General features: G+C 35.3%; 2 protein-coding genes across 7 annotated transcripts in view; one reads left to right on the top strand and one right to left on the bottom strand.

The window, feature by feature from the left end:
• Positions 1-25,633, bottom strand: part of zranb3 (zinc finger, RAN-binding domain containing 3) — a 56,007-nt gene extending 30,374 nt beyond the window's left edge. The window contains exons 1-8 of one of the 3 annotated variants that reach the window (XM_079593304.1): positions 25,533-25,608; positions 25,180-25,294; positions 24,883-25,037; positions 11,353-11,371; positions 11,089-11,267; positions 8,151-8,382; positions 3,051-3,136; positions 1,466-1,637 (exon numbers count right to left, since the gene is read on the bottom strand). In XM_079593304.1, the coding sequence (XP_079449430.1) occupies positions 1,466-1,637; positions 3,051-3,136; positions 8,151-8,382; positions 11,089-11,267; positions 11,353-11,371; positions 24,883-25,037; positions 25,180-25,182 (846 nt within the window). In that variant the 5' untranslated portion in view covers positions 25,183-25,294; positions 25,533-25,608. Of the gene's footprint in view, positions 1-1,465; positions 1,638-3,050; positions 3,137-8,150; positions 8,383-11,088; positions 11,268-11,352; positions 11,372-24,862; positions 25,038-25,179; positions 25,317-25,532 lie in introns of all 3 variants that reach the window. The other 2 variants (XM_079593305.1, XM_079593306.1) reach the window with 2 other exon arrangements.
• A 410-nt stretch (positions 25,634-26,043) lies between these two features.
• The window catches only part of r3hdm1 (R3H domain containing 1), a 37,790-nt gene continuing 36,553 nt past the window's right edge, over positions 26,044-27,280 (top strand). For all 4 annotated transcript variants that reach the window (XM_079592294.1, XM_079592293.1, XM_079592292.1 and 1 more), the window contains exon 1: positions 26,044-26,167. The gene's annotated coding sequence lies outside the window, so the exon portion shown is untranslated. The remainder of the gene's footprint in view (positions 26,168-27,280) is intronic.

The following is a 27,280-nucleotide window of genomic DNA, read 5'->3' as shown; positions in this document are numbered from 1 at the left end:
ATACATAGAGGGGGAAAAAAACATCTTTATCTCCAGCCAGACTGAAGGATTCTCACACATTGCCGCCCTGGTCCACAGAAAGTTCACGTGAAAATGAAATAACGGAGGAACAAGCACCTCTGACATTTTTTTTTAGACGACACAGCAATTATAAGCCGAGCCCCGCTAAACGCGACGGCTCGGAACAGAATGTGATGATTACTAACGTCCATTCCTCTTTGAATAACATGCTGGCAGCTTGTTCGGCTGCCAAAGAAGAGGAAAAAAAGATGTGGAAATAAAAGAGAGTGATCAGAGACAAGTGAGATGAAATGATAATTTGTGTTAATCGGATACTATTGCCTAGCAACAGGCACGGGGCGGTTATACTGGGGTAAATCACTATATTTAACTGCTATTGTTCTGTTAGTTCAGAACAAGTGATGGAAAAAAGTGTAAAGGAGAGAGAGAGAGAGAGAGAGAGAGAGAGAGAGAGAGAGAGAGCTACATGGAATGGATATCAATGCCATTTCTAACATAAGAAACTGCTAATTGTATTTGTTTGTTCCTGTTGTTTTTTAATGTAACCTTTGTTGTTTTTCATTCAAGTGTTTTTAAAACAATTTTTAGATTTAAGGTATTCATTTAATTACTAGTAAAATGAACGTATACATAAAAACGATTCAGAGATGATCATTTCTTAATGTAAATTTTATTTTATTTTATTCAAATGTTTCCTTCTCACTATTTTTAGATTTAAAGTATTAATCTAATTACTAGCAAAAATGTATGCATAAATAAATTAACATATTTTGTTGTTTTTTTGGAAGTAATTTATTTATTTATTGTTTTTAAGTTGAACTTTAGATTTAAGGTACTTTTACTTGAATTTCTTGTCAAATAAATACATACCGGTACATAAAATAACTATAAAGAATTTATATAAAAAAAGTAAAAGTAAATATTTTATTATATAATACTATTTTATTATATAGAAATTATTATATAAAAAAAAATTATATCATAAATTATTACAAATGTTTTTGTAAACATTAATGTTTTAATCATAAATGTTGTTTTATGCAAGTTTTTACTTCAAACTATTTTTAGATTCAAGGTATTATTACTTGAAGCAATAGAGAAATTGATGCATACATATAAAAACTATTCAGAAATTATATTAATGCAAGTTTTTCCTTAGATTTAAGTTATTATTAGAATTACTAGTAAAAATTCATGTATAAAAGTAAAATCATAGATTAAATTATAATTATTATTGGGGCTATCAACTGTGTTAGTTTTAATACTATAAAAAATGTAATATTGGTTACTTTGATAAATACCATGCCACTGACTTCCAAGATAACCATGATATTAAAAAACCCTATGTATTAGCATGGCACATATTCAAAAAGCATGGTACTGACCATGGTAGCATCACTTTTCATATTCTGAACCGTGAAGTTTTGAAACGTTCACTGCATACCTTGGCGGCATCTTTAGGAAGGTCGAAGGGAATTCGCTGGCGTATTTTGGGTGGCAGTTGAGTCAGCACCTGATTCTTGAGTCTACGAATCATAATCTCACTCAGACGTTGGTGTAACTCGTCCAAATGAGAAGCGCCGCGACAGTCCCACTGTCGCCTGGCCCCGAAAAACCTGCGCAAGAAAACACAGGCATTTGACTTATTCATCCTACACACTTGTGCTGTATATATCCACCTCATTTCACCACAATCCTCAGGCATTATCATTGTAATGAGACCTTTTCGCTCCTAAATGTGTGTGTGTGTACGAGCGATTTAATTATGAATATTTTATATTTACTGCTGCACATACGAATGATTGACGGGAACTTGTGGGCACGCTTTCGAGTGGCAGAGCTTTTTCCTCGGTGGATTAATTTGTGCTCGGAGACCCTTGTGTGAATCGCTGTCGTTTCATTTCTCCACTGTAGATTTGATAAGAAGAACAGGGGAACAAAACTCCTCTCAGATGTTCTGAACACCTCTCATCTTCATGACACAACTCAGATTTTGGCTTCACATTAATGTTGCTACTACACACACGCAAACAAATGAGCTCTGCACCAAAACCTAGGCAGCTGTCTACATTTCAAAGCATCATAGAGGTGTGTTACAAGTGTAAAATCTATTTAAAAAGGTATTTACGTTGTCTTTTAGGGATGGCAACCGATATGAAAATTTTGCCCGATACGATAACTCTTTAAATTTGAAAGCCGATAACCGATATTTGGCCGATAAATCTAAATCCACATTTTTGTATCATTTTTGAGAGCCGATTACAAAAACAAAAGTCTCACCATCAAAATCAATGTCGCAAGCACACAACTATAATGTTCTCATTATAATTTTATGTTGTCTATATGACAGACTTGGACTACACGTTGCACTTAACTGTATTTTCCTGTTTTGAAGTGATTCCAATCATATTTTAAGCAATTCAAAACCATCATGGTGAACATTTGAAGCGTCTCAGCTGAAGGAAATAATCCATTATTTATCGGCTTTAATATATCGGCCAGATTTTTTTTTTCTTCATTAAAAATGAACATATATCTGCCGATATTGATATGGAGGCCGATTTATCGTGCAAACCTATTTACCGAATTTTAAGCAAGTGTTCACTTCGAGAAAACAATCCCAGAATGCACTGTGATAAGACTAGTGAAAAAAGATCTAAGATGGAAGTTGACAAGTCAATTTCATGAGATACTGAAAAACGTCAATAAAAATATAATTAAAATGAATAATAATGCTAAAATCACAGGATGGAACAAAATTGGCAGAACTTAAAACATTTCCACACAACTAAATCTTTGAAAAACGGTTTAATTCGATGATTATCAAAAGTAAAAGTTGCCAGAGAAATAAATGGTGAATAATAATAAAATGGCGTGTAGATTTAGCATCAAAAAACTAGTTGCAAGTCTTCTAATTAAATAAATGTAGGAATGTTTAGTGTTTGTATTGTATTTACTGAATGGCAGTGATGCTTTTTATTCATTTGTCATTTGAATTCTATATTGCAGAATAAAAGAAAAGTTTTTACTTGTAGTGTGCGTTGCAGTAATTTTTGGCGTATTCGCTCCAGGTTCCAAATCTCCGTGGATACAAAGCATCAATCTGCATGAAAAGCTGAAAGAGAGAGCGAGATGTCAAAACATCAAACAATGTGACGTCATATAATTCATATACAGATCTAACTTTACAGTAGCAACTACCAAATGGGGAAAAAATACCATTAAAAAGAGGGAGACTTCCATAGTTCTGAACTTGGACCTTCGCAATCATGAGTTTATTGAAAATCGGTCAGCAGATTTCTGTTTATAGCTGGTGCGAATGAATACTCTTGCTGATTAAAGCTGATTAAATCAGGTATTAAGTTCATAAATTGCAAATGTGTATCCTCTAAGAGAAAGTCTCCCAGTGCCCATTATGCTCAGTTAGCATAAACTAAACAGCGGTTATCTTGATGAATTAAGAAACACCGTCTTTCATAAGAAGTCCAGTAAGACGTTTCAGGGGAATTAGGGAAGCAATAGAGGACGAGACTCCCATAACATACACACAAGGGTCATCTTGAGAGGTCTTTACATTTTTGACATACATTTTCAATATGGAAAATAGCAGCTCTCACAATATACTAGGGAAGTAAACAGAATGTAACATCCCTTAAAATGAAGCCTTTGGTATTGTCTTTGTATAATGTATTGGTCAATTAACTGGCCATCAGTGACTGGTAGTACAGCTCCGAAAAACTATTCGGAGTAAACACAATATATAATATGACGACATGAATAAAACTGAGGCTGTGAAGAGTGGGATTACAGTTTGTTCATTAGGCTTCATTCATAAAATAAGAAGAATGAATTTCATAAAACCATTTTTGCCACCGTTGCACTGAACTGAATAAAACACTACATAAAAAATGGTTTTATCAACTATTTACACAGAAATTCAGTTTGTTTTTGTTTTTTTACGAATAGTTAGCACAGATTTGTTCCACTCGCAAGCATAGTTTTTACAAATGATCTTTCACATAATGGTTTAAGACCGATTTGCAAACACAACATTTTTTTTTTTTCGTAAGAATTTGCAAATAAATTCGCTTTACTGCAAATAAATATGGTTTTATGAACATTTTGCACAAATTCACATTGGGCCTCATTCACCAATATCTTCCTCAGAATTAACTTTGTACTTAATAAACTCCCTAAGAAAAGTCTACGTCGGATTCATGACGTTCTTAAACAACAGAATTGTTCGCACTTGTGTTCTTAGGATTGATGAATCCCACGTAAATGGCAGTGTTAGTGTTTCTTTGCATGCTATGAGTTTTTTTCCAACAAATTATCAGAAATACATTACAGTAAAATAATATCAGTGTAAAGATCGTAGAATTAAATAAAATGCAGTAACCAATTATTTGGAGCAAACTGTCATCACTCAAATGTGCGTAAGAGTGCTCAAGTGTGCGAAGATTTTGTTCTTAGCTAAGAACAAATCCAAGATAAGAAAACATTAGTGAATGTCAGAATCTTCGTAAAAAGTGCGTAAGTGGGGTTTATGAAAATTTCTTCGTAAAAATGGTTGGTGAATGAGGCCCATTGGTCTTAAAAATGGTTCTGCAAACAAATTTGCTCTGCTTGCGAGAATGGTTTTGCAGAATAAGAAATTAATTCTGCACATAAGAATGGTTTTTACGAACATCTTGCACAAATTCATTTTTGTAAGAATGGTTTTGCGAATAATTTGTAGAGAAATTCGCTTTGCCCGTAAGAATTGTTTTCCAAGAAATTTGCACAGAAATTTGCATAGCTTTTAAGAAGGATTTTCCAAAGTGTACACAGATTTGTTCTGCTTGTAAGAATGGTTTTACGAAAAATTTGCTACGAAATTTATTCTGCCCGTTATTCTGGTTTTATAAACATTTTGCACAAATACGCTCTGCTCGTATGAATGGTTTGCACATATTCAGGGCTCCAGACTGCGACCAAATGGTCGCATTTTGCGACCAAAATTTTAGAGTGTGCGACTGAATTTTACATCCAGTCGCACATGTGCGACCAGTAAATTTGTCCCTTTTTTTTTTTTTTTTTTTTTTTTTTTTTTTTACACGTTAAACGTGGAAGGGGCTTATCAATGAATCCGGAATGTGTGGCAGTGCGAGAAGAATAGGGAATGGCCACTGTAAGTGACTAATGTGTGGAGGGGGAGGGTCCTAGAGATAATCAAGCGCGCGTTTAAACGTCTGTAGGAAGGAGACGGAGACAAATATCACAACCTGCTACAGTGTGTGCGTCTGAGCAACGAGCAAGCGAACTCTCGTTCTTCCGACCTGCGGCTAGTATGCCAGTTAAATTCACTTGCTGGCTTCTCAAATAAAACATTACAACAGCGATAATAATAAAAAAACGTGAAGAAAACGATTACTCTTTGTGCATTGTTCAATGTGAGTGCCAAATGCTCGAACACGACCTGTCATTTACGCCGTCATCACCCGGGAGTTGATAGCGCACGAGCGCAGGCGAGACCTGAACTGCAGATGTTACCATCGGTGTTTAAACTAAACTCATTTATTTTGCCAATGCAAACATTCAAGAGCAAGACGCGAAAGAGAACTCGCGTCTAGATTTGTGCGCGCGTGTGTGTGTGTGGGAGTGTTTGTGCGCGCGCGCGTCTGTGTGTATGCGTAGGTTACTCATCTCGGACAGCGCGCAAATATTATCTTTCAAGTTATCATTCAAGTCTTGCTCTTGAATGAACAGATTCACACAAAAAGTATGTCAACATGTCCGTCTTGATGAGTATCCTAGCAGACATAAGGCATAACAGATACTAAGTGAACATATGAAGAAAGACACTCACAGTATCGGTGTAGGCCTACTGAATCAGCTCTGAATTAAATAGCTTTTATAACTTTAATAAGGATTCATCTTTAATTTATACAGTCAAATATGCAATGTTATTATTAGACATTTGATTATTTTATTCAATTTCTGTACCTGAAAACTAATGTTAGACCTACCTGAAAAGCATAGTTTATTTTATTAGTAGGCTAGGCTATATTTGCTCTATTGTATTTATTTGTGCTTTTGCTTGTGGTTAGATTATTTCTTAATTTTTTTGAAAGTAGTCTTTTTTTCCCCTGAACATAACACATACCGAATCATACCGAAACCGTGAACCTAAAACCATGATACAAACAGAACTGTGAGCAATTTGAAATGTTGCAGCCCTAGTACAGTGTCACAGTCGGATGATGATTCAGAGTGAGAGGTTTTAGTGGCGAAAAAGGCCGAACCCACCATTTTCGGGAAGACTGGCGGTGAGAATTCAGCTGGTTGAGGTAGTGCTGTAAGGAGACGAATTCCATGAACTGCGAATGTTGCAGTCGCTACCCCATAACTGCGGGGAACACGAAGTTTGCCGACAGTGCAGGCACTTCACAGTTTAAACACAATACTCTATTTAATAACAATCTTATCCTCAAGCATAGAGTATGCGGTGTTAATAAATCAACTGCCGGTTGCTTTGAGAAGACAAGAGGCTGTAACGTTAAATCAGAGCGCAAAGGCATTGTAATTTCTGCATCTATTATCAAAGTATTTATTAGTAATACACTGGAAATTAGTAGAAATGTGAATATTTGGTTAGTATGTTGATTTACGGTGTGTGCTCCTAAATTTCCTGGCTGTGCTCCTAAAATTTTCAGTTAGGGGCCACTGTGCTCCTAGGGAAAAAAGTTAGTCTGGAGCCCTGATATTATTGCACAGATCCACTCTGCACAAAAAATTGATTTTAGAACATTTTTGCACAAATTCACTCTTCTCCAAACAATGGTTTTACGATTGATTAGTAAGACTTGATCAACAAACGATTTAAAGAGAAATTCAACTAGAAAAACAGTCAACATCTATGCATGCAACAACATGACATATTGTTGAATCATAATTTTGTATGCCTCAAATTAAATGCCCGAAAATAAATAAATAAATATGAAAATTCAATGCCCTTGTTTTCGGTTTACCAGAAATATATAGAAAATATACTTTCAATGATTCTGCAGCTGAACGATTGACATCCAGGTACAGAACAATGTGACGTATTATTGTACCATCATTATTATTGTACCATCATTTTTATTGTTTCACTTTAAATAAAGTGTCCATCCCGTTTAGAATCTTCTAGAATTCAGAGGCCTGATTCTTGTGGTTCTAAAACTACCATGAATAAAGATTAGGACATGAAAGCAAAGAGACAGACAATGTAAAAGAGAAGGCGAATGGGCAAAACCACTAAAGAGAGAGGAAGAGAGACAGGAACAGAGCGAGACAGTGCGAGGACGAGGGTGTTTGTGCAAACTACACATATTGCTGGCACACCTCTGGACAGAGTAATAACAGCAGAGATGAGCGTTGTGCTTTTGAGACCTCAGAGAGCTCTCTCTCTCTCTCTCTTTTTCCTTCTCATTCAGAGCTGTGGCTTGAAAATCACTTAAAATCCTCACTTTTTCTCCTCACATCACCCCTTGGTATTGATATTCCCCCTCAATAGAGGTCACTGGGTTAAATAAACACCCACGCCAGCGTAATATCGAAGCAAACAGAACAAGGTGGACAAAACCACATGAAATGGGATGTCACTGGTGCCAAATGACTGGGCTGTGTCGTATAAAAGGATAAACGTTGAAAACGATCTCTTGTTTGATTGATTAATTTAATTTCCCTGCGAGTGGGTCATTAGACCGGCGAGATAGTAACTGCGTGACAAATTCCAAGCTGTCACTTTACAAAAGAAATGGGAACGACTTTACATGTTTATTTCTAAACGTAAACTAATGTGCTGAACAGGGAACTTCATGTAATAACCTGATCATTTTATAGTGTGTGGTAGTAGTACGATAGTCAAATAAATTATTTTAATAACTTAGTGATAATATTCAGGGGGGAAACTTATCAAAACTTTTAGTTTATGATATTGTCGTACTTGCAATTTTGGGGGACATGAGTGATGACTGGAGGATGGGAAATATGTCAGCTAATGACAAGATCTCCTCCTGGTTTAGCTCAAACAAAACCGTGCTGCAGATTACCAAATGGCTTAATAAATCAAAGCAAATGACAAACAGATTTGGAGGAAACCGTACCTCCTCTGGTCTGCCCAGCGCCGGGGTGCCAGTTAGAAGGATGGCACGCTTGGCGTTCTGAATGATTGGCACCAGTATTTTACTACGAGCTGCGTTGCGAGATTTCAGGTAGTGGGATTCATCCACCAGAATGACGCCGAAACGTTGCTTGTTCAGGGCCTCCAGCAGGGGGCGCGCGTCTGTCGTGAGCAGCCCGTATCCCAGTATTGTCACTTTGCTAGTGCTGATACTCCTGCAAAAAAAAAAAAAAAAAATTCAAATGTGCAACAGATTTAGATTCACTTCCTCAATAACTGTACCAGGTCTTCTTGTGTACGAGTCATCAATGCATGTAGCGCAAAACAAAAACAAAATAGCAGCTCTCCATCTCTAAAACAAGTTTCTGCTGATGGTGACGGATGCTGGAAAATAATATTAACCAATAGTATTATGGTTAAATTTTCACAATCCAATCTGATTAAATCAAGTCCCACTATGAAAATTGCGTTGTGAATGTATGTCTGTTGTCTTTAAAGACTACCAGTACTTGCTTTTATACACAACATCACAAAATAAAGCTAACGTTTTCAGCTAAGAGCAATTTATTATTAAAACAATATTTAATAATATTGTTTACTGTAATATTTAATAACATTTATTAAAGTAAAATAATAAGAAAATTTGCAGTACATGTTACCCTCACAGCTTCCTTTATTGCAGGCTGTTCTAAAAATACCAGACGCTCTTGGAAACGCGTCAAGTTACAGACATTTTGTGGATTCCGTTGTGAAATTCGCTTTTATACACAATATATAAAACTAAGACAAGGCAAGCTCAAATTTAAGCAAAAAATTTAACGCATCTCCATGTTTACGTTCACAAAAAATTAGCTTGCTTCTAAAAACGAACGGGTACAAATGCCTCAAAATACCGTTTAGTTGGCCAAAAAAATAACTATACACGAATCTGGTCAGTTGCACTTTGCACTAAGCGAAAATAGCATATTTTCTTAGCGACGGATGCCATTTACGCTTAGTTTAAATAGCAATAGATTCTATTTACAGTAAGTGAAATTAGCGATACATTCTGTTTACACTAGGTAAAAATAGCTGTATTTTCTTTGCAATAAATGTAAATAGTGGTTGCTATTTAAACATAAATAGTGGCAGATACTATTTGCACCTCAGTGTTGTTATACATTAAACAGTATGCAATAATAATATAGTGTAAATTATTATATTTAATAAGATTATTAAATGTATGCTGCCTTATAGGGACAATAAAGCCCTCCCAACACCTACCCCTAACCAAAAAAAAAAAAAAAGAAACGTTATTAATAAACTCACATTGGACACCATATTCACTTTTCGAATATTTTCTTCATTTTTATTGAAAATAACTGCCTTTCCTTTCTGATATTTGATGGGGAAAAGTAGTAGAGCAAGAAGTAGTAACACACCAGTAAGTCGTAACTTACGAATCCGTCACAGCAGAAACTGTGCACACGTAGACATATTTACAATAGTTTATATTATTAGATTATTGGAGCCACAAGGTCCTAAAAGCATTTTACAATCTTTAGCCTCACAGTTTTCAGTTACAGACTGTGTAAAGATGCCAGCCGTACACTAACAGGAAATGATGTTTGTGCACTATGGGCCATTAGAGTTAAAATATCATTCACCATGCTGACAGGCCTTCATCAAGCTCGGAGGGAGATGTTGCCATGGTTACGACTTTACAGGTCGGCTCAACCTCGGGCCAGAATTCTCAGGGTAAACAGAGCAATTTGTGAGCCTCTTTTTAGAAGCGTCAATAACAGGCAAAAAGACAACATGACCCTCTGACTGCATGGGCTGTACAATCAATCCCAGCATCCTCTGTGGAAGGGCAGCTCTCATAAGCTCCCTCTGTATCCTAAGATAGAGCTAAAGTATTCTTCATGGAAGATTCCTAGTCGTAAAAGGCGAGATAAGTTAGGGATTTGTTTAATATCTCTCCGGGGAGGTGATTTGATTTCATACGTCTGTGATTTGGATTGTGGTGTAATTTTGTAGTCACTGAACAAGAGATTTTACTTCTGTTTTGTATTTCTACAGGCTGAAAATTTACTCATAAAAATATGTCACAAAGAGGAGGGAAAAAAAGAAAAAAGAAAGCAAGAGATTTCTTCCTAACTTTTCCGGAGGCTTCTTCAAAGTCAGACTCAGTCATAAATTTCATGAATCAATTTTGCCACTATGATTAAACTCACACACAGTCTGAAAGAATCAATCTTTCATTTTGAACAAAAAATCTCTCGGCCACCAGTCCAGACGTTCTCTAGTACGGTCCACTGGATCCCAATGAATTACGAACCGATGTCCTCTTTCTGTGTGTGTCAGGGACTGCAAAACAAACCTAAACGATCGATTACCCAAGATGCCCATCTGGTTTTTTGAATGTAGCTAACGTTTACAAGGCATTACATTTTCTCCACTTTAACAACATTAAGATGCTTATGTGACGTTTAATGTTTAGATTATATGTTAATCTGCTGTTTTTAAGAAGATTATCAGATGTTTGGACAAAAATAAAACACTTAAAATGGATGGATGGTGTGCGCTTAGCAAATAGTTAAATACATGAATTAATAAATACAAATAATAATAAAAAAACATTTAAAATATTTTACATTAAATATTTAAAAAAATATTTTAATTTGTAATTTTTTTAATTATATATTAAGTTATACATATAAATCACTTAAGATGTTAACGCCAAGAATTAATTTTTCGATGAAGAAACTAAATTTGCGTTGGCGCTTGCAACGGCAAGGTCATGGGTTCAATTCCCAGGGAAATCAAGAACTGATAAGAATGTAAATGTGTACCTTTAAAATGCAATGTAGGTCGCTTTGGATAAAAGCGTCTGCCAAAATGCATAAAATGTAAATGTATTGAACTTAAAGTTGTCGTACATTGTATCGGTCTTGCTTTCCACCAAGTTGATGTCTCTGGGGTCGAGTTCAGGAAGCCACTTCTCCAGCTCTTCAATCCAAGGGTATTTGAGAGATGAAGGCACCACGATCAGCAGAGGCCATTCCTGTTTGAAGATATACGCCACAGAAATGGCCTGGATCGTCTTTCCCAAACCCATCTGATGGCAAAAAAACGGCGAGTGGTCTTAGGAGTCTCTGGGAAAACCAATTGGATCAGAGTGGAGAAAAGCAAATTGCTCTTACCTCATCTGCAATCATACACCTGCAAAAGAGAAATGAAAACTAATAAGGCATATCGAACTCACGCTTTCAGAGTTCAGTGACGATGACCTACCCAGACTCCAGAACATCTTCAAGTCCTTCTCTAAATAATTACCTTCTGCATCACGTTTTTTTAATTTCTTCCCTAAACCGATGTCACGTATTGATCCAGGCAATATTGTGAAAGCTGGGCTTCCTAGCCAGTGCACATTGCTCAATATAATTTCCCGCACACCTGAACTCAACGACCAATTTCACACTGGCAGCCAGACAGCTTGGAAAAACTCAATCCCGAAGCAGAGCCGTGCGGAGCCCTGTTGCGGCATACAGGGGTTTATTTAAAACGGCCATTCATTTAAGACCCCAATAAACATCTAATATAGGCCTTGAATCAATCAAGCTGCTCCTCTAAATGAAATTCAGACAACATCCTGAGCTCAGCATGTTGTCGTTGAAGATATGAGCCACCTGATTCCTAATCAAAGCAGCAACAAGATCCATTTGTACACCTTCATAGCCTTACATTTTTCATTTAAAAATAGTCAAGAAAAATGTGAAGAATGTGACCCCGCTCGATAACCCTCAGAATTAAACAGGCTGTTTTTGTTACTATACTTTACAAGTTGGCAGATATTTCACAGAAGAGGTTAACCTGCCTAGTCCCATTTTCAAAATCAACTTTATTGTATTACCTCAACATTATACTTTCAAATATTTTGAACAATTTCAATAAATATGAAAGTAAATGTTCAAATATTACATTATTTGAAAATATTGAATAAATATTGAAGAGTTTAAAGTTTAAAACGATTTATACAAAGTATAAAAACAATTAAAAGTATAAAAATATAATATTTAAAATATTTGTATGTTTATTTTTTATTTTTTTTATCTTATTTGCTTTTAAATTCAATAATCATAATACAATACTTAAGTGTTTATAATAAAGATAAGTCATACAGGTTAGAAATGACATGAGCGTGAGTAAATGTAAAATAAACAGAATTTTACAATTCAATTTTTTGGGTGAATTATCCCATTAATGTTTTTTTTTTTATTATTAATATGTATATATGAAATTATACTCTGAATAACTGTCAGTAGTAGGCTAGGTTGTAAATGTCTAAATGAGTAATTGAATAATTCATTCATTTATTCATTCAATTAGTTCAAACGGCTGATTCATTCAGGATGAATTTTATGAATGGACCATTGAATCATTGGTTCACCCGATTGATTCGCTCAAAACGCAGATTCATTCAAAAATGAAAGATCGTGTTGCTCGGAGACACACAACCGTTCTTGTGTCTCTGGCTTTAAAGGTAATATTTTGTTGGTAAAATTTAGCAAAAACAATAAATATTGTGTTTAAAATATAACACTATTAACTTCTTATTTATTGACATGTTGTGTAAAATCAATATCACATTTGCACTCATGCTATTGGGGACCGAAACATCGATCGTGTGATATTGTGCTCATTACTTGTGTGATACTGCTTAACTATATCATATGATATAAATATGAAATAAAAGGGGGTATTTTTCTACAATCTATAATTTTAGGGGCATTTAGGGCCATTAAATCAACAGCCCTTATATATATTATTTATAAGGGCTGTTGACTTATACGTATATATACATATATTTATATTTCAGTTCTGAGTAAATTATAGAGGCAGCTTTGTGATCATTATAACATCTTTGCATAGTACACTTGTTCAAAAGAAAATAACATAAAAGTGTTTTATGAACATCTTGTATATACTTTTCATCTCTTGCCTGGTGTTTAGTGTATGATAAATCTGCTAAGATCCAACTTCCTCGAATGCCACCTGAAGATAGATGCAAATGAATATAGTAAAACAGCCTACAACATTTGTCTATATCCTGGTGATACCAGTAAGAAAGCAAAGCATCAAGACTTTTCTCATTTCCGTTACTGAAATGTCACAGTGCTCCGCGAGTCGCCCGTATCCATTGTTCAAACAGCGGATCTACTCATTAGAGGGGAGAAGTTTCCTCTTTTTCATCCCACTTTCTTTCTTTCTTTCGTTCTTTTTTTTAAGTAATGCCGAGAGACACTGATCTTCTGTGGATTCTTTCAGGGGAAAAAATTTAATTGCTCATGCGTCAGGCAATGTTCAAGGATTTACTGGGAACAAATGAAGCAGATACATGCAGGGCTACAAAATGAAAGAGCTTTGCATCTTTTTTTTTCTTTTTTGGGGGGTTTATTTACTCTTTTTGGTTTATTAATGCGGATTCCAGCAACGCCTCGGTTGGCGATGACGTACGGGATGGTCATTATAAACGCGCTCCCTTGACAGCAGCGCATTTAGCTAATGCTGATGCGATATTTGCATACAGTGTACAAATACAGTGCATTTTCCCAAACAATACATTACACAGAAGTCTAATGCAGCAAAATGCATTGTAACAATTTTAGAAACAAATCCATCTTAATTGATTCATTGATACAAACAAAAAGTATCAAGTATTAGGGATTTTTTTTGGACATTATAGTACATCATGTTGAAAGTACTAGAATTGCTGTTCTATTATGAAAGCAACATGTAAATATTGTGACAATACCTTTTTGTATAATTAATTAATATAAATACTACTAATAACATGAATAATAATAAGTGTGTGTATATGTACACACACACACATATATATATATATATATATATATATATATATATATATATATATATATATACACACACACACACACCATATACTGTATATTTAAAATATATATATATTAAATGTGAAAATGAACAAAAATGGCACAGTCAATTCCTTTTTTTAAATAAATGAATAAATAATAATACATGTAAGAATATATATATATATATATAAATAATACATTTTGAAATATACTGAAAATAAACAAAAAGTACAATAGCAATAGTATGTTTTTTGAAAATGATAGTCCAGAATAGAATTTCTGTTTTTAAATAGTAAAAAAGTTTTGGTTTATTTCCAGGTTCAAACCCCACTAAAAACAGCATTATATATAAAAGTACCATAGTATTAATGTCACTGCGTTTTGAAAGGGCACAAATTCTATTACTAAAGGTAATAAGGCATAAAAGTAAGCTAATTTAACCTTATGATATTTTTGATCAGTATCGATAACAGAATAAAGTGACCTCTTGAAATGTCTAGGAGCGACAGAAGAGCAAATAAAGATAAAGAGGTGAGAGACCGAGAGATAGAGAGAGACAGCTATGATGCCCATTTCATCTTGTTTTCTCCTCCCTTACTGTGAAAGGATGATTAACAGCCTCTGTCCTGCCGGTGGGGTTTTATTTTTTCTTGCCTTCAAATTGTTGGAGCACTTGCTAGCGCTGTGTAATGCGCTCTCACACGCCTCGAGTGGCTCTCAGGTGTGTGTGTGTGTGTGCCGTTTCAAACATTAATCACTGTTTTTTAAATAACGGCGCTTGCAACCGATGCACCGCTGTGTCCTGAAGGAGGGCCCTGTCTGATTTGCCTGTCAACAACACCGTGAACTTAATTCAAGCATGTTTTTAAATGTTACTGCTTCAGCTTGTGAAGTTTCCTAATTCACAATAGTGAAAATATATCAAACATAGACTGAAAAGTCACAAATCCAACTAGTCAAATATTAAAACATGAATATTGTTCTGCACATACGTAATACATTCTCAAGGCATTTTGACCACTACAGTCCAAACACACCTTCTGTTTTTGTTGTCATTGGCCCTGACATGAAGGCCACCGATTGAATAAGTAAAGACGACTTAATTTGCACTAATTCGCTCTGTTATTTCACTTTCGTTACAAGCGTAATATTGAATAATCTCTTAATCTTCCTCCATGCCTTCATTTGCACCTCTGATGCAATTATAAGCGGCCGTACAGTATCACTTCTTTGCAGCCTTCATCTCAGATCAATATCTATTGATCGTCTCGGCCACGGCGCTCGATACAGAGACAGATATAGCTTGGCTCCTGTGTGGCACATGGTGGCTGATGGTGTAGCGCTTTGATTGGTGGTTCAGAGTTCAGGGCTCATTAAACCGCAGTAATTGTGTCAGCACGGCGTATGCTAATCCGCCCTCGCATAGCATTTCATCATCCAATATGATGAATTAACATGTAGTCATAGTCCATACGCTGGTGCATTACAGCTTTATTAGCATCTTTAACGCGGTGTGAGGGTGTTGCGCGTTAGCACGCCATTGATAAACGTGGGTTTCTAGCTCTTGTGACGCACAGAGAACTAAATTAGCATCATGCTAATTTGTGGAGAAAAATCTTAAAATAAACAACAATACATGCTGTACCAGTATAACCAGTCTAGATGACTTCTACCACTGTAGAAATGCTTTGTTTTTACTTTTATGAACACCTTAATGTTACTACAGGAAAACCATGGTAAGACTTAGCATTAGCCCCCACTGTAAACCCAAAAATAAATTTAAAGGGTTAATTCACCCAAAAATGTAAATTATCCCATAATTTACTCAAGCCATCCTAGGTGTATATGACTTTCTTCTTTCAGCCAAACACAATCGGAATTATATTTAAAAAATGGGAGAGAATGGTATCTTAGATTTTGAAGCCCAAAAAAGCACATCCATCCATAATAAAAGTAATCCATTTGGCTCCAGGGGTTAATAAAAGCCTTCTAATGCGAAGTAATGGGTTTTTGTAAGAAAAATAGAAAATCCACAATTATAACTTTATAAATCACTATAGCTTCCGGTAACGTCCATCTGCATGTTCACGAGAGTCATGGCATGACGTAGGTTGTAGGAGTAGCGTAAGCTTAGGTGAGAGTAGACGCCTCTCACGGTTCAAACAAGAGCTGGTCAACAAACTCAAGCTCCTCTGACATTTCTCTTTAACAATTGTCGTTTTAGACTTCTAATTCGTGACCGGTGTTGCTCTATCCTCTGCGCTTACACGTTCATCGATACGTCATGCGTCGGGTCAGAGGTAACACTTCTGCCGGAACTACACTCGCATACGGCTGTTACCGGAAAGCCAGTGGATATAGTTTAAAAAATTATAATTATGGATATTTTTCATACAAAAAGGCATTACTTCGTTTTAGAAAGCCTTTATTAACCCACTGGAGCCGTATGGATTATTTTTATGATTGATGGATGCGCTTTTTGGGTACCATTCACTCCCATTATAAAGCTTGGAAGAGTCAGGATTTTTTTGGGGGCTGAAAAAAGAAAGTCATACACACCTAGGATGGCTTAAGCGTTAGTAAATTATAGCTAATTATTTGGTGAACCAACCCTTTACCTTTTTTTTATTTCTGAAGAAAAATGCAAAAACCATGCTAACATGTTGTTATGCGGCTGCAACGTTTTTTTTTATGGTTGCTAGGGTGTTTTGGGTGGTTGCTAGGTGCTTGTTTTGATCAAATGAGCTCACTCCTAAGTACTTATAATATTCTGATCTTTTGTGTCTATTTTACCAGACGAAAATCTTAGTATAATCTCTTAGAAAAGCAATGAGAAATGAGACAAAAAGCTGTTTGAATGAGATCCCAAATTAATTCACTATGATTTTACAGTAGTAACAATAACAGACTATGGTATTTTAGAGGAAACTGTGGTTACCACAGTAATTTTTCATAATCTATAGCCTTAGATCTAATACTTCAAGTAATGGCTGCCGTTCACCTTTTGTGCTTTCAAGATATGAAAGCAACCACGGATATCTATCTTCTCGACTGGTAACAAGCCGCTGATGAAATCTTGCTATAAACAGCACAGCGCAGCTTAAAACACTGCATCATCTGAGCAAGTATTGTGTCTCAGTGTGTGGTTTGGCTGTGCTGTAACAAAAAAAAAAAAGAAGCAATTCTGTTTCAGGGGGATTATTGAATTGCAGAGAGAGAGGTGGGAGATAAAGAGAGAGAAAAAACGGAAATCAATGGTTTAGAAAACACAGAGTGGTTGTATTCTATTACATGAGGGGCACATCTACTCCAACCGCAAGGTAAAGATTCACACGATTAAACGAAACAGACTCTCCAAACACGTAAACAAACACAAACACCACTAAATACTTCCTGCCTCAGTTCTCAGTGGCCGCAACTGTATGCCACCAAGTGCAACAAATCTGTAGTCTCGCGACTGAAGACAAGCAAATGTTTGATTGAAATACCTTCCTAATCAAAGTGACATATGTCTGAATTAACAACCTGACACTGACAACAACCAATTTTACAACCAATATTTACATATTTAAATATGGATATTCCAATAATCATGCGTGAAGGAGGATAACAACATGATCTGACATTTAACATCAACATTAGCAGGGGGGGAAAAAACTAATCCATTTCAATTTGAAACAGTCCGTTTTGGTGCACTAGGTTTGAGCACCACAGCTCAATGGGTCAAGATTACTTGTGACGACAAGGCATCTGTATAATAGCAACATCTCATTCTGATTAACAACCTGACAATTTGTACACAAACCAATTTGCAATCAATTTGACTTCCAAATTTCTGATTTAATGTGGCGGAAAGATACCGAGAGGTATGATCTGATATTAAACTAATAAGTAAAATGCTCAAAAAGAAGTCTAGTTCCGGCGGAAGTGTGATCTCTGACTCACATCCGGCCTTTGCGGAAGCCAGTGATCATAGTTTATAAAGTTATAGATATGGATATTTTTCTTACAAAAACGCTTCAGAAGGACTTTATTATACATAGAGTTACTCTGTTGAAGATGTAATTAATTAACCTGGTCCTACCAGACTCTCGTACATTTTATTTGTACAGAGTCTGGCCTCTCTCCATTGACAAGCGTTAACATCCTTGAAGGCGGGTCCTCTGTTGAAGTTTAAAACTATTGGATCTGCCCAGAGTCACTCTGGATCTGCCATAACCAATCGCTAACGTTTGGTCGTGACGAAACTTCAACTCAAACTAGCGCACGACCTCAATGTCATCGTTCTCAGCCACTCCCTCTGTACGCTGATTGGCCGGAGAAAACCCGCGAATATTTCGCAAACCCAGACGACGTACTGAAGGAAAATTAAAATTGAGTGGAAGTACGTAGGAGGGCGGAGCCAGGCTAGTAATTAATTCCAAGCAATTCTTTACTTTCTTAGAGTAACTTACCAACACTGCTGGTTACTTTACGTTTTTATCGTAATCTATTGCCAAAGTTCTAATACTTAAGGACAAGACAAGTAAAAGTGACATTTCCTTCGGATTAACAACCTGACACTAAAAACAACATTTAAAAAAAAAAAGGTTTGTTTAGAGACAATTTGTATGCAAACCAATTTGCAAACAACTTTACTTCTAAAATTCTGAATTAAACCAGGACATTCCAATAATTGGTGGGGAAGAAGATAACGAGGTATGATCTGGCATTAAACTTCGACATTAGTGAGAAACGCATAAATAAAACGCCCCAAAAAGAATGTGCCAACGTTAAGTCAACGTTAAATAAACCCTTGGAGCAAATATCAATTTACTGTTTCAGCATCGGCGCTGCTCTCAAATTATCCACGTTAATGAGATTTTCTCTTAAGTCTGTCAAGTCTAATATGAAAAGTAAACAGTAACTAACCACCTTCATTTCCCACGGCGAAAAACATTAAATGAAAAGTGGCTAGTCATTGGAGATGACACACAGCCGTGTGGACGCCTGTCCTGATTCATTAGACTGTAGGTGGAGAGTCTCTGTACGGATAAAGTAATTACAGTCGAGGATTTCTGGGGTTATTGGCTGGAGTGGAGATTACATATTTAATTAGAGAGCAATTATCTGGGGCCATAATCCGCATACTAACTGATTAGCGGGATCAAAGCGCTACACAAGGGGAAATTAATCGCTAAATTAGATTCAAGAACAAAAAACAAAGGGCGAACCACACGCCCGTTCGGATAAAGTGATAGCTTCATAGAGGTGACTGATGTTGGCTTCATGGCTTGATGTCGTAACTTCTAAGCTGCTTCTGTTATCAATAATGTCTAGATCCAACAGAGAACACAGGACACTGAACAGAGACACTGCATCCAAATGAATGAATATTAAGTCTTTTGAATCCTATTGAATTTTAACTTAAAGTGCCTCTGAGTTTAAAGTTACATTTAAGAATGATATACACTACCGTTCAAAAGTTTGGGGTCAGCAAGATATCATCAAATGGAAAGAAACGAATTTTTGATTTATTGTTTATTCATACTTTAGATTTTTCTATTTATCAAAGAATCCTGAAAAAATATTTCCACAAATATATTAAGCAGCACGACTGTTATGAGAAAAGTTTCTTGAGCATCAAATCAGCATATTAGAATGATTTCTGAAGGATCATGTGACACTGAAGACTGGAGTAATTATGCAGAAAATTCAGCTTTCCCGTCACAGGAATAAATCACATTTTAAAATAGAAAACAATTATTTTAAATGGTGAAAAAAAAAGACAATATTACGGTTTTACTGTATTTTTGATCAAATAAGTGCAGCATTGGTGAGAGAATTAAACATTCAATAATACACTTTACTTTCTCTTTGACTTTATGATTGTCAAAAAGACATTTTATTAAAAAAAAGCATTAGAAATGCAAGAAAATTAAAAGTAAAACTGGAAAAAATTTATCCGCAGTCATATGATAACACAGCGACAATAATTTTATCCAATATTAGATTGCAAAACAACTTTACATAAATATAATAGCACAAACAATAGCATGTGTTTGTATTTGTTGTATTTTAATAACCATTTTGTTATTGCCAAAGTGCACAAACAAGAATTAAAAATCGGTTGCAACATATCAATCACAAAAAAAGCAATATTCTTAAATATTTTCTATTGTTTGAAACGTCTACATTACATAATGTTTAACACACTATTTTAGAATTTTTACTGCATTGTGAATTGATTTAATTTTGTATTCTTTGTATGTAGAAAAAAAAGGAAGGTCAGGTTGAGCGAGTTGCATCATGGGATATGGTACTCACCGTTTTCAGATCATCAAACCATCTAATATTAAACAAAGAGAATTAAAGTGAAGAAAATGATATTTGTTTATTGAAGAGAGTTATCTATCAGCAGCTGGCACTGTGCGGAACCGTACCTGTCTAGTTAAAGAGGAAATTAGTGTCGGCCCACTGAATACAGTCAGACTTGATTACAGTCAATAAAAGCTCGTTTATTCTGCAGCCAGATGCACCAGGCCCCTTAAAGGAAGAAAACCCTTACAATAATACCCATTACAATTATTAAGGGTTTTCTTGAGGATCAGCAACAGACACATTACGCCAAATCCGTCAGTGTGGAAAGTGGGAAATTGTGTTTTCTAGAGCTGTTTGTTCAATAACACATTCAATAAAAGATGCATTTTTTATGGGAGCTTAAACAAAACATCTACCAGTTTGTGGATGTACAAATACACAAAAACAAAAGGCTTTGGTTATCGACAAGTGCATCAAATTATTTTTTTTAAATATGGCACAATATAATTCTTATCAGCTTTGCTCATAAATATAATAGTCAGTTAATAAATATATATAATATATTTTTAAAGGGATGTAAGAATAAAAATAAATATTATGAAAGCTAATATTTATTTGTTCGTTTAATAATATGTTGTAACGTTCATTTTTGTTTCTGTTTCATTTTCCTGAGGAACGTCCCAATTTGTGTACTTATGCACTATTCTATGACATTTTTAAGTATAGATAGTGCGAGTAGTGGGTTCACACTGAAAATTCCAAAAAAAAAAAAAAATGTGCATTTTAAAAACTAAATGATGCACTAAATTAACAGAAGTGTGGAATGTTGGACAATTTATACACTCGAGTCGACTGTTACATACGGTTACATGTAAATTACATAGCGGGTGGGAGGATTCAAATGTTGAAAAAATAACCTTATAAAATTCACACACTACACAGATGAGAACATAGTGCAAAAGTACATCGAGTATGTTCATAGTGTACTGTATGGTGTGTCATTTGGGACGCAACTCTCGACTTTTAGTTTGTAACTCTTTGTTTCCTGTTTCCTTGGTTTCTAGAAAGATCTAATTTGTTGTCGTGGCAACTCATTGAATGATTGATATGTTTCACCTGTTCCTTGCTTTAGCCTTTTGTTTTTCTGTATATTTAGCCCCCAGTTTCAGTTGATCTTGGACCGTTCTCGTCTTTGTTTACATTGATGTTTTAGCTGATTTTTATACTCCAGCATTCTCCTGTGTTCTTGCGTATTTCTGTTTGTCAGAATTATGAATAATTGTGACTGCTGTGATTAGATCCTACCTCTACTCTCTTCACAGCATACATGACATACGTTCAATAAAAGATGATTATTTATGGAAGTTTAAAGAACAGCTGCCTGTTTGTGGATGTAAAAAGAAAAACATAAAAAAATTGTAAAAATACACAAAAAGTTTTGCTTATAGATAAGTGCATAAAATATACAAAAAAGACAATATAATGCTTTTCAGCTTTGCTCATAAATACAATAATCATCAGTTAATAAATATTTTTATATTTAAAAAAAGTAAACAAATAAAACAAATAAACACCACGCACTAACACAAATAAATTGTTTATTTTTTATGAATTAGTTATTTTAATTTTTTCTGTTTTCAATGTAATTTTCGTTTGTTATTCTGATGTGCGTTTTTGTCAGCTCTATTTGTTTTTCTAAAATATGTATATATAGTTTTAGACATTTTTATCTCCATTTTGGTTAATACATCAAGTTAAAACTAAATGAAAATGTTGCTTTGGAAACTAGCTGAAATAAAATAAGTTTAAGTTACTTATATATATATATATATATATTTATTTATTTTTATTATTATTGTTATTTTTTATTTATAACATTTAATGTTTACTTTATTTTGTTCTCTCCCTTAAATAAAGCTATTGAACAAATTGAAAATAAATAAATCTGTAACTACATCTATCCCATCAGCCACTGTGACTCCTTTGGGATTTTGACATATCCGTCCCGCTGAATGTCTGCCTAATTAAGTGACTGACCCTGTCTGCACCAAACAGAACTCTGTGTGTCCTGCCATCGATCCGGGACCCCTCGGCAGCGTCGACTAACTGACCCTGTCTGACCCAGAACACTGACTGACAGAACTGGAGTAAATTAGATTCTCACCTGCTTAAATCAGGCACAGGTTAAGAGATAGAATCACAGACAGACATAGAGTGAAATATAAAGAGAGCTGTTCCGTTTCTAGATACCAGATGCAACAATACCAAGTTTATAAGAAACACAGGGGTACAAAAAGTATACATACACTGATGAGCCAAAACATTATGACCATCTGCCTAATGTGCTGTTGGTCCTCTGCGTGCTGCCAAAACAGCGCCGACCCGCCAAGGCATGGACTCTACAAGAGCCCTGAAGTTGTCCTGTGGTTTCTGGCACCAAGACGTTAGCAGCAGATCCTTCAAGACCTGTAGGTTACGAAGTGGATCAAATTTGTTGGTCCAGCACATCCCACAGATGCTCAATTGGATTGAGATCTGGGGAATCTGGAGGCCAGGGCAACATGTTGAACTCTTCATCAAGTTCCTCAAACCATTCCTGGACAATGGGTGTTTCTCAATACTCAAATTGATGCTTCCTTGTTTCCTCAAGCCGTGACCCGGAAACCGATTGAACTCAGCCATCTTGAAGGACATCCCAATTCTCTAATTGCACCGCGAGGAGCCGAGGAATGAGGAGCGAGGAAGCTTCATGTGGAGTCATGAGAGAGGACACACAGGTGTATCCCTCCCTCGCGTCCTAAGGGGGGTGGAGCTGAGACACAGGGAAAGGAACCGAGGAAAGGAAACAAGGATGCACAAATAAGACATGAGAAGCACCCGATGTGTGCAGTGTGGCAAGGCGCATTATCCTGCGGAAAGAGGCCGCTTCCATCAGGGAACACAAATAATTCCTGGTCTGCAACAACTTTAGGTAAGTGGCACGTGTCACATTTACGTCCACATGAATGGCCGGTTGCCCAGAGAAGCACACTCCCTTCCACAGTGCATTTTGGTGCCATCACATGGCAGTCCATGTTAAAAAGAAAACCGGACTCAACGGACCAGGCAGCCTTCTTACACATGTCCAGTCCCAATGCTCACTTGCCCATTGTAGGCGCTTTCGACACATTCCCCCATAACCATCATTAAAACTTTGTGTGGCTTGTTCCACAGTAGGCCTTCTGTGTGCTCAGACCAATGAGCCTTGGGCGCCCCAACACCCTGTCGCCGATTTGTGGTTTGTCCCTCCTGGGACACTGTTGGTATTCTCACCACTGCTGACTGGGATAAACCCACAAGACTTGTTTCAGAGATTCTATGACCCAATTGCACCAATTGCCTTGCCATAACAATTTTCCCTTGTCAAAATCGCTCAGATATTTATTCCTGCACATTTCTCCTGCATCCAACATGTTGATTCCGAGAACTGATTGTTTGTTTACGATCTAATCTACCCAGACCTTAATATGTGGCCTTGTTATTATTGAGATGATCAATAATATTCGCTTCACCTGTGACTGCTCATGATGTTTTGGCTCATCAGTGTAAATGTTATGATATTAGTGGTTTAGATTTTGAGAACAAAACTTATTTACAAAAATTACTAAGCAAATTTTTTTTAAAGAAATTAAAACATTTAACCTTCTGCTTCCTTACTTTCTTTGCAGTAAAGATATTGAAGCAATAGACCATCTTTTCATGTCCTATCATAAATACATTTGACAAGTAGGTTTTTGAGTGGAATAAAAAATTATTACTTTTCTTTTCTTAGAAAGCTAACATATTATTTCAGTACTTAAGCATCGTAAACTATATTGATTCTTCCAGAATTCTTTGTTCAAAAAGCCAATCAATTTTCTATTTTAACTGGTGAACTGGAATTAAATATTAGTTCATTCATTTTTATGAAAAATAATAATGTGGCTAAGTTATTGAGATTATTGAATATTGTAGGAATTGCCAATTTTTTTTTACTTTTTTTTCTTCTTCTAATTTAGATTTTATTTAATTATTTGATGCATGAAAATATTTACACTACAGGTAAAATTCTTAAAGGTTTTTTATATGCTCAATAAGGCTACATTTTTTAATCATAAACAGTAAAAGCAGTAATATTGTGAAATACTATTACAATTTAAAATAACTGTTTTGAATATAGTTAAAAAATGTAAATAAATTCACCATGGTGAGCAGAAGATCATTCTTTCAAAACCTGCTCATGTACATGTTACATGCATGCATGTATATACATGCGTTTGAGATTTGTCTTAACATTTCAATGATTTGTATCAAAAGATGTACATTTATGTTATATTATATAAGTACCACTCATTTCTAACGTGCAAGTTTATATCTGGTTTTGCCTGATTTGTTGTATATTGATACACTTTGGAATAAAGAAAAGAACAGAATTGGTCATCAAGATGAAAAAATTGGTTATGAGTAAAAAAAGAAGAAGAAAAAGGCATAGATTGACATAACAGAAAGTTAACTGACCGTCCATCCATTGATAGGGCAAAACAGACACCCTCTCTCTGGAAGGGCATCAGCTTTTCCTGCAGTTTCTGTGGAAGGAGTTGAAGTGCATCCTTGCCATGTAGGGAAACCCCCTCTGGACCTCTTTTGGCTTGACTTCTCATTGTTTTCATTCTCTGTATATTACAAATACATCCATTTAGATTCATACAATTAAATGAGATGCATTGTGGTTTGTAGTTTACTAAATTACACACATTAAGAAAACAAAACAAATACATCATAACATAATACTGCAGCATTACTTTTCACACTCACCATGAGACGATCATTTCGGAATTCCTACTGCCATGATTTGACATTTCGCGGCAATACAGTGAGTTGCGTCACAAAACACGCTCTGCGTCATATCCGCGCGACGAGTGGCAATTTGCTGGAAATTAAAATGTATATATCTGTAGCCAAAATAATGTTATTTTTGTTTTGTTACTGACAATATTTTGACATATAAGACATTTTACTGCCAACTAACGCTTAATTTAGAGTGTCTGGCAACTTCAAATGTGTTTATTTAAGAAGTTAAGGTGGCTCGATGTTCTACTATTTTTTTAAATAGTCAAAAGTTCATTTTTAATCAAATATAGTAAGTTTTAAGAGTAAATGTCACTCACTGAGTTTCTTTCACCCTTCTGTGGATCTTAGAAATGTAAACAAAACCTAGAGCGGAGAACAGTAGAAACAAAGCAGTACTTCCGGGACGTGAGTGCTGATCACCGATTGGTTCATCTTTATGTCACGTGACATAAAGATTCAAAAGGAAAAGTTTACACTTTTAATAAATTCAATAAGAAAAACAACATATTTACTATTATTAATGTTTAGTTTATGAATTATGACATATTGAAAACTTATTCGCCTTTAGATTTTTCTATAATAATTAGACTAATTATTTTGGGGGTTATTTTTGTTTACAATATTTTTATCAATCTTTGAATTCTTGCAAACTTTTACTACATCTCTATAAATATATTGTATATATATATATTTAAATAATAATGTATAATTTATGATAAAAAAATATAGATTTATTCCTCATTCAGTTGAATTCTTGAGCCACTCTGCGCCCCCTTTCGGTATATTCCTGCTACTTCACCATCCTGAATTGTATTTTCCCTTCCTGATGTTTGAATATTGTGTCTTCAATGCCGCTGACAGACCGACAGCTTTGACTTCAGCCTTTAGCAGCCATTAGACTCATTATTTCTCCTCATTCCTTCAAATATTTATTCGTCTATCTATCTTACAGGTAAGCCTCAAGCATATTACCACCCTTAACCCTTTAATATCACGATTTTCGGTGTTATTCCTGTACATTTGAATGCTCTGGAAAAGCTGTATGTGTGTTTAAACTCATTTAGCTTTACCATGTGTGCTAACACACCACAGTGTTTTGGTCTCATTTTAATGATTTCAAAGCAAATATCCGCCTCAGATGACTGACAATGTGTCGTTTTCGTGTCAAAGAGTGTTTTATAAACAGCCTGTGTGTTTTGCTCCTCACATATTTGAAGTAAATGTGATAAATGATCTTGTATATCAAGGGCCAAGGAGAGATCAGGCACATGAAGAGTAAATAAACATGAAGGTTTATAAATCACTGATATGTTCATGCTTTGATGTGCTTTATTTATTATTATTTCATCAGAAAGTAGTGCTGATATGTTTTTGTAGCTTTAAGGTTGATCTTTGTAGGTTTATGAAGCTCCAGGCTTCATTCATAAGGGCCTTTGCAGGTGATTAAACCACCAGGAGGAGATGTGTCAAGACAATAAGTGTTTTGTTATTATTTTTTTTATTAAATGTTATTTTTTTACGATTGACACTTATCTAACCTTTTCATTTACACTGATTTTAGACTCTGTTAATTTTTTTAGTCTGTTCAGATTTCAAACATAGCAATTATTCTTGCATATTTTTCCAAAAATTGCTGTAGATATTTTTTTGTAGTGCACACATTATGCTGGAAAAGGAAATTCGAGCATGTTGCATTGTGGGATGTACAGTATCCCGAACAGTGTGCTTAGTTGTGTATTTCATGTTTTTAGGCAAATGTAGAAGATGATCCTGGTATTCAATGCATATTAAAAAAATGGATGCTATGCACACACAGTATACATAATATACTGCTATGGTACAATGTTATTTCAAATGGTTGGATACCTAATTTCAATATTGGCTCTTCAATTTGAACACTTAAAAAAAAGCAAGCCAAACAGTATAGATTTTAAACGGCCTACTTTATCATATTAGGCGTCAAATCTAGTGAGCTCCCTATCTAGACAGCTTTTGTTTAGTGTCATAAGCAGTGAGCTGCTTTCCTAGATTACATTTTTGCACATTAACCCTAGATAGCTGCTTA

The sequence above is a fragment of the Phoxinus phoxinus genome, assembly GCF_949152265.1.
Source record: "Phoxinus phoxinus genome assembly, chromosome: 20".
Lineage (NCBI taxonomy): Eukaryota > Metazoa > Chordata > Actinopteri > Cypriniformes > Leuciscidae > Phoxinus > Phoxinus phoxinus.
This window is presented reverse-complemented; position numbering and strand designations above follow the sequence as displayed.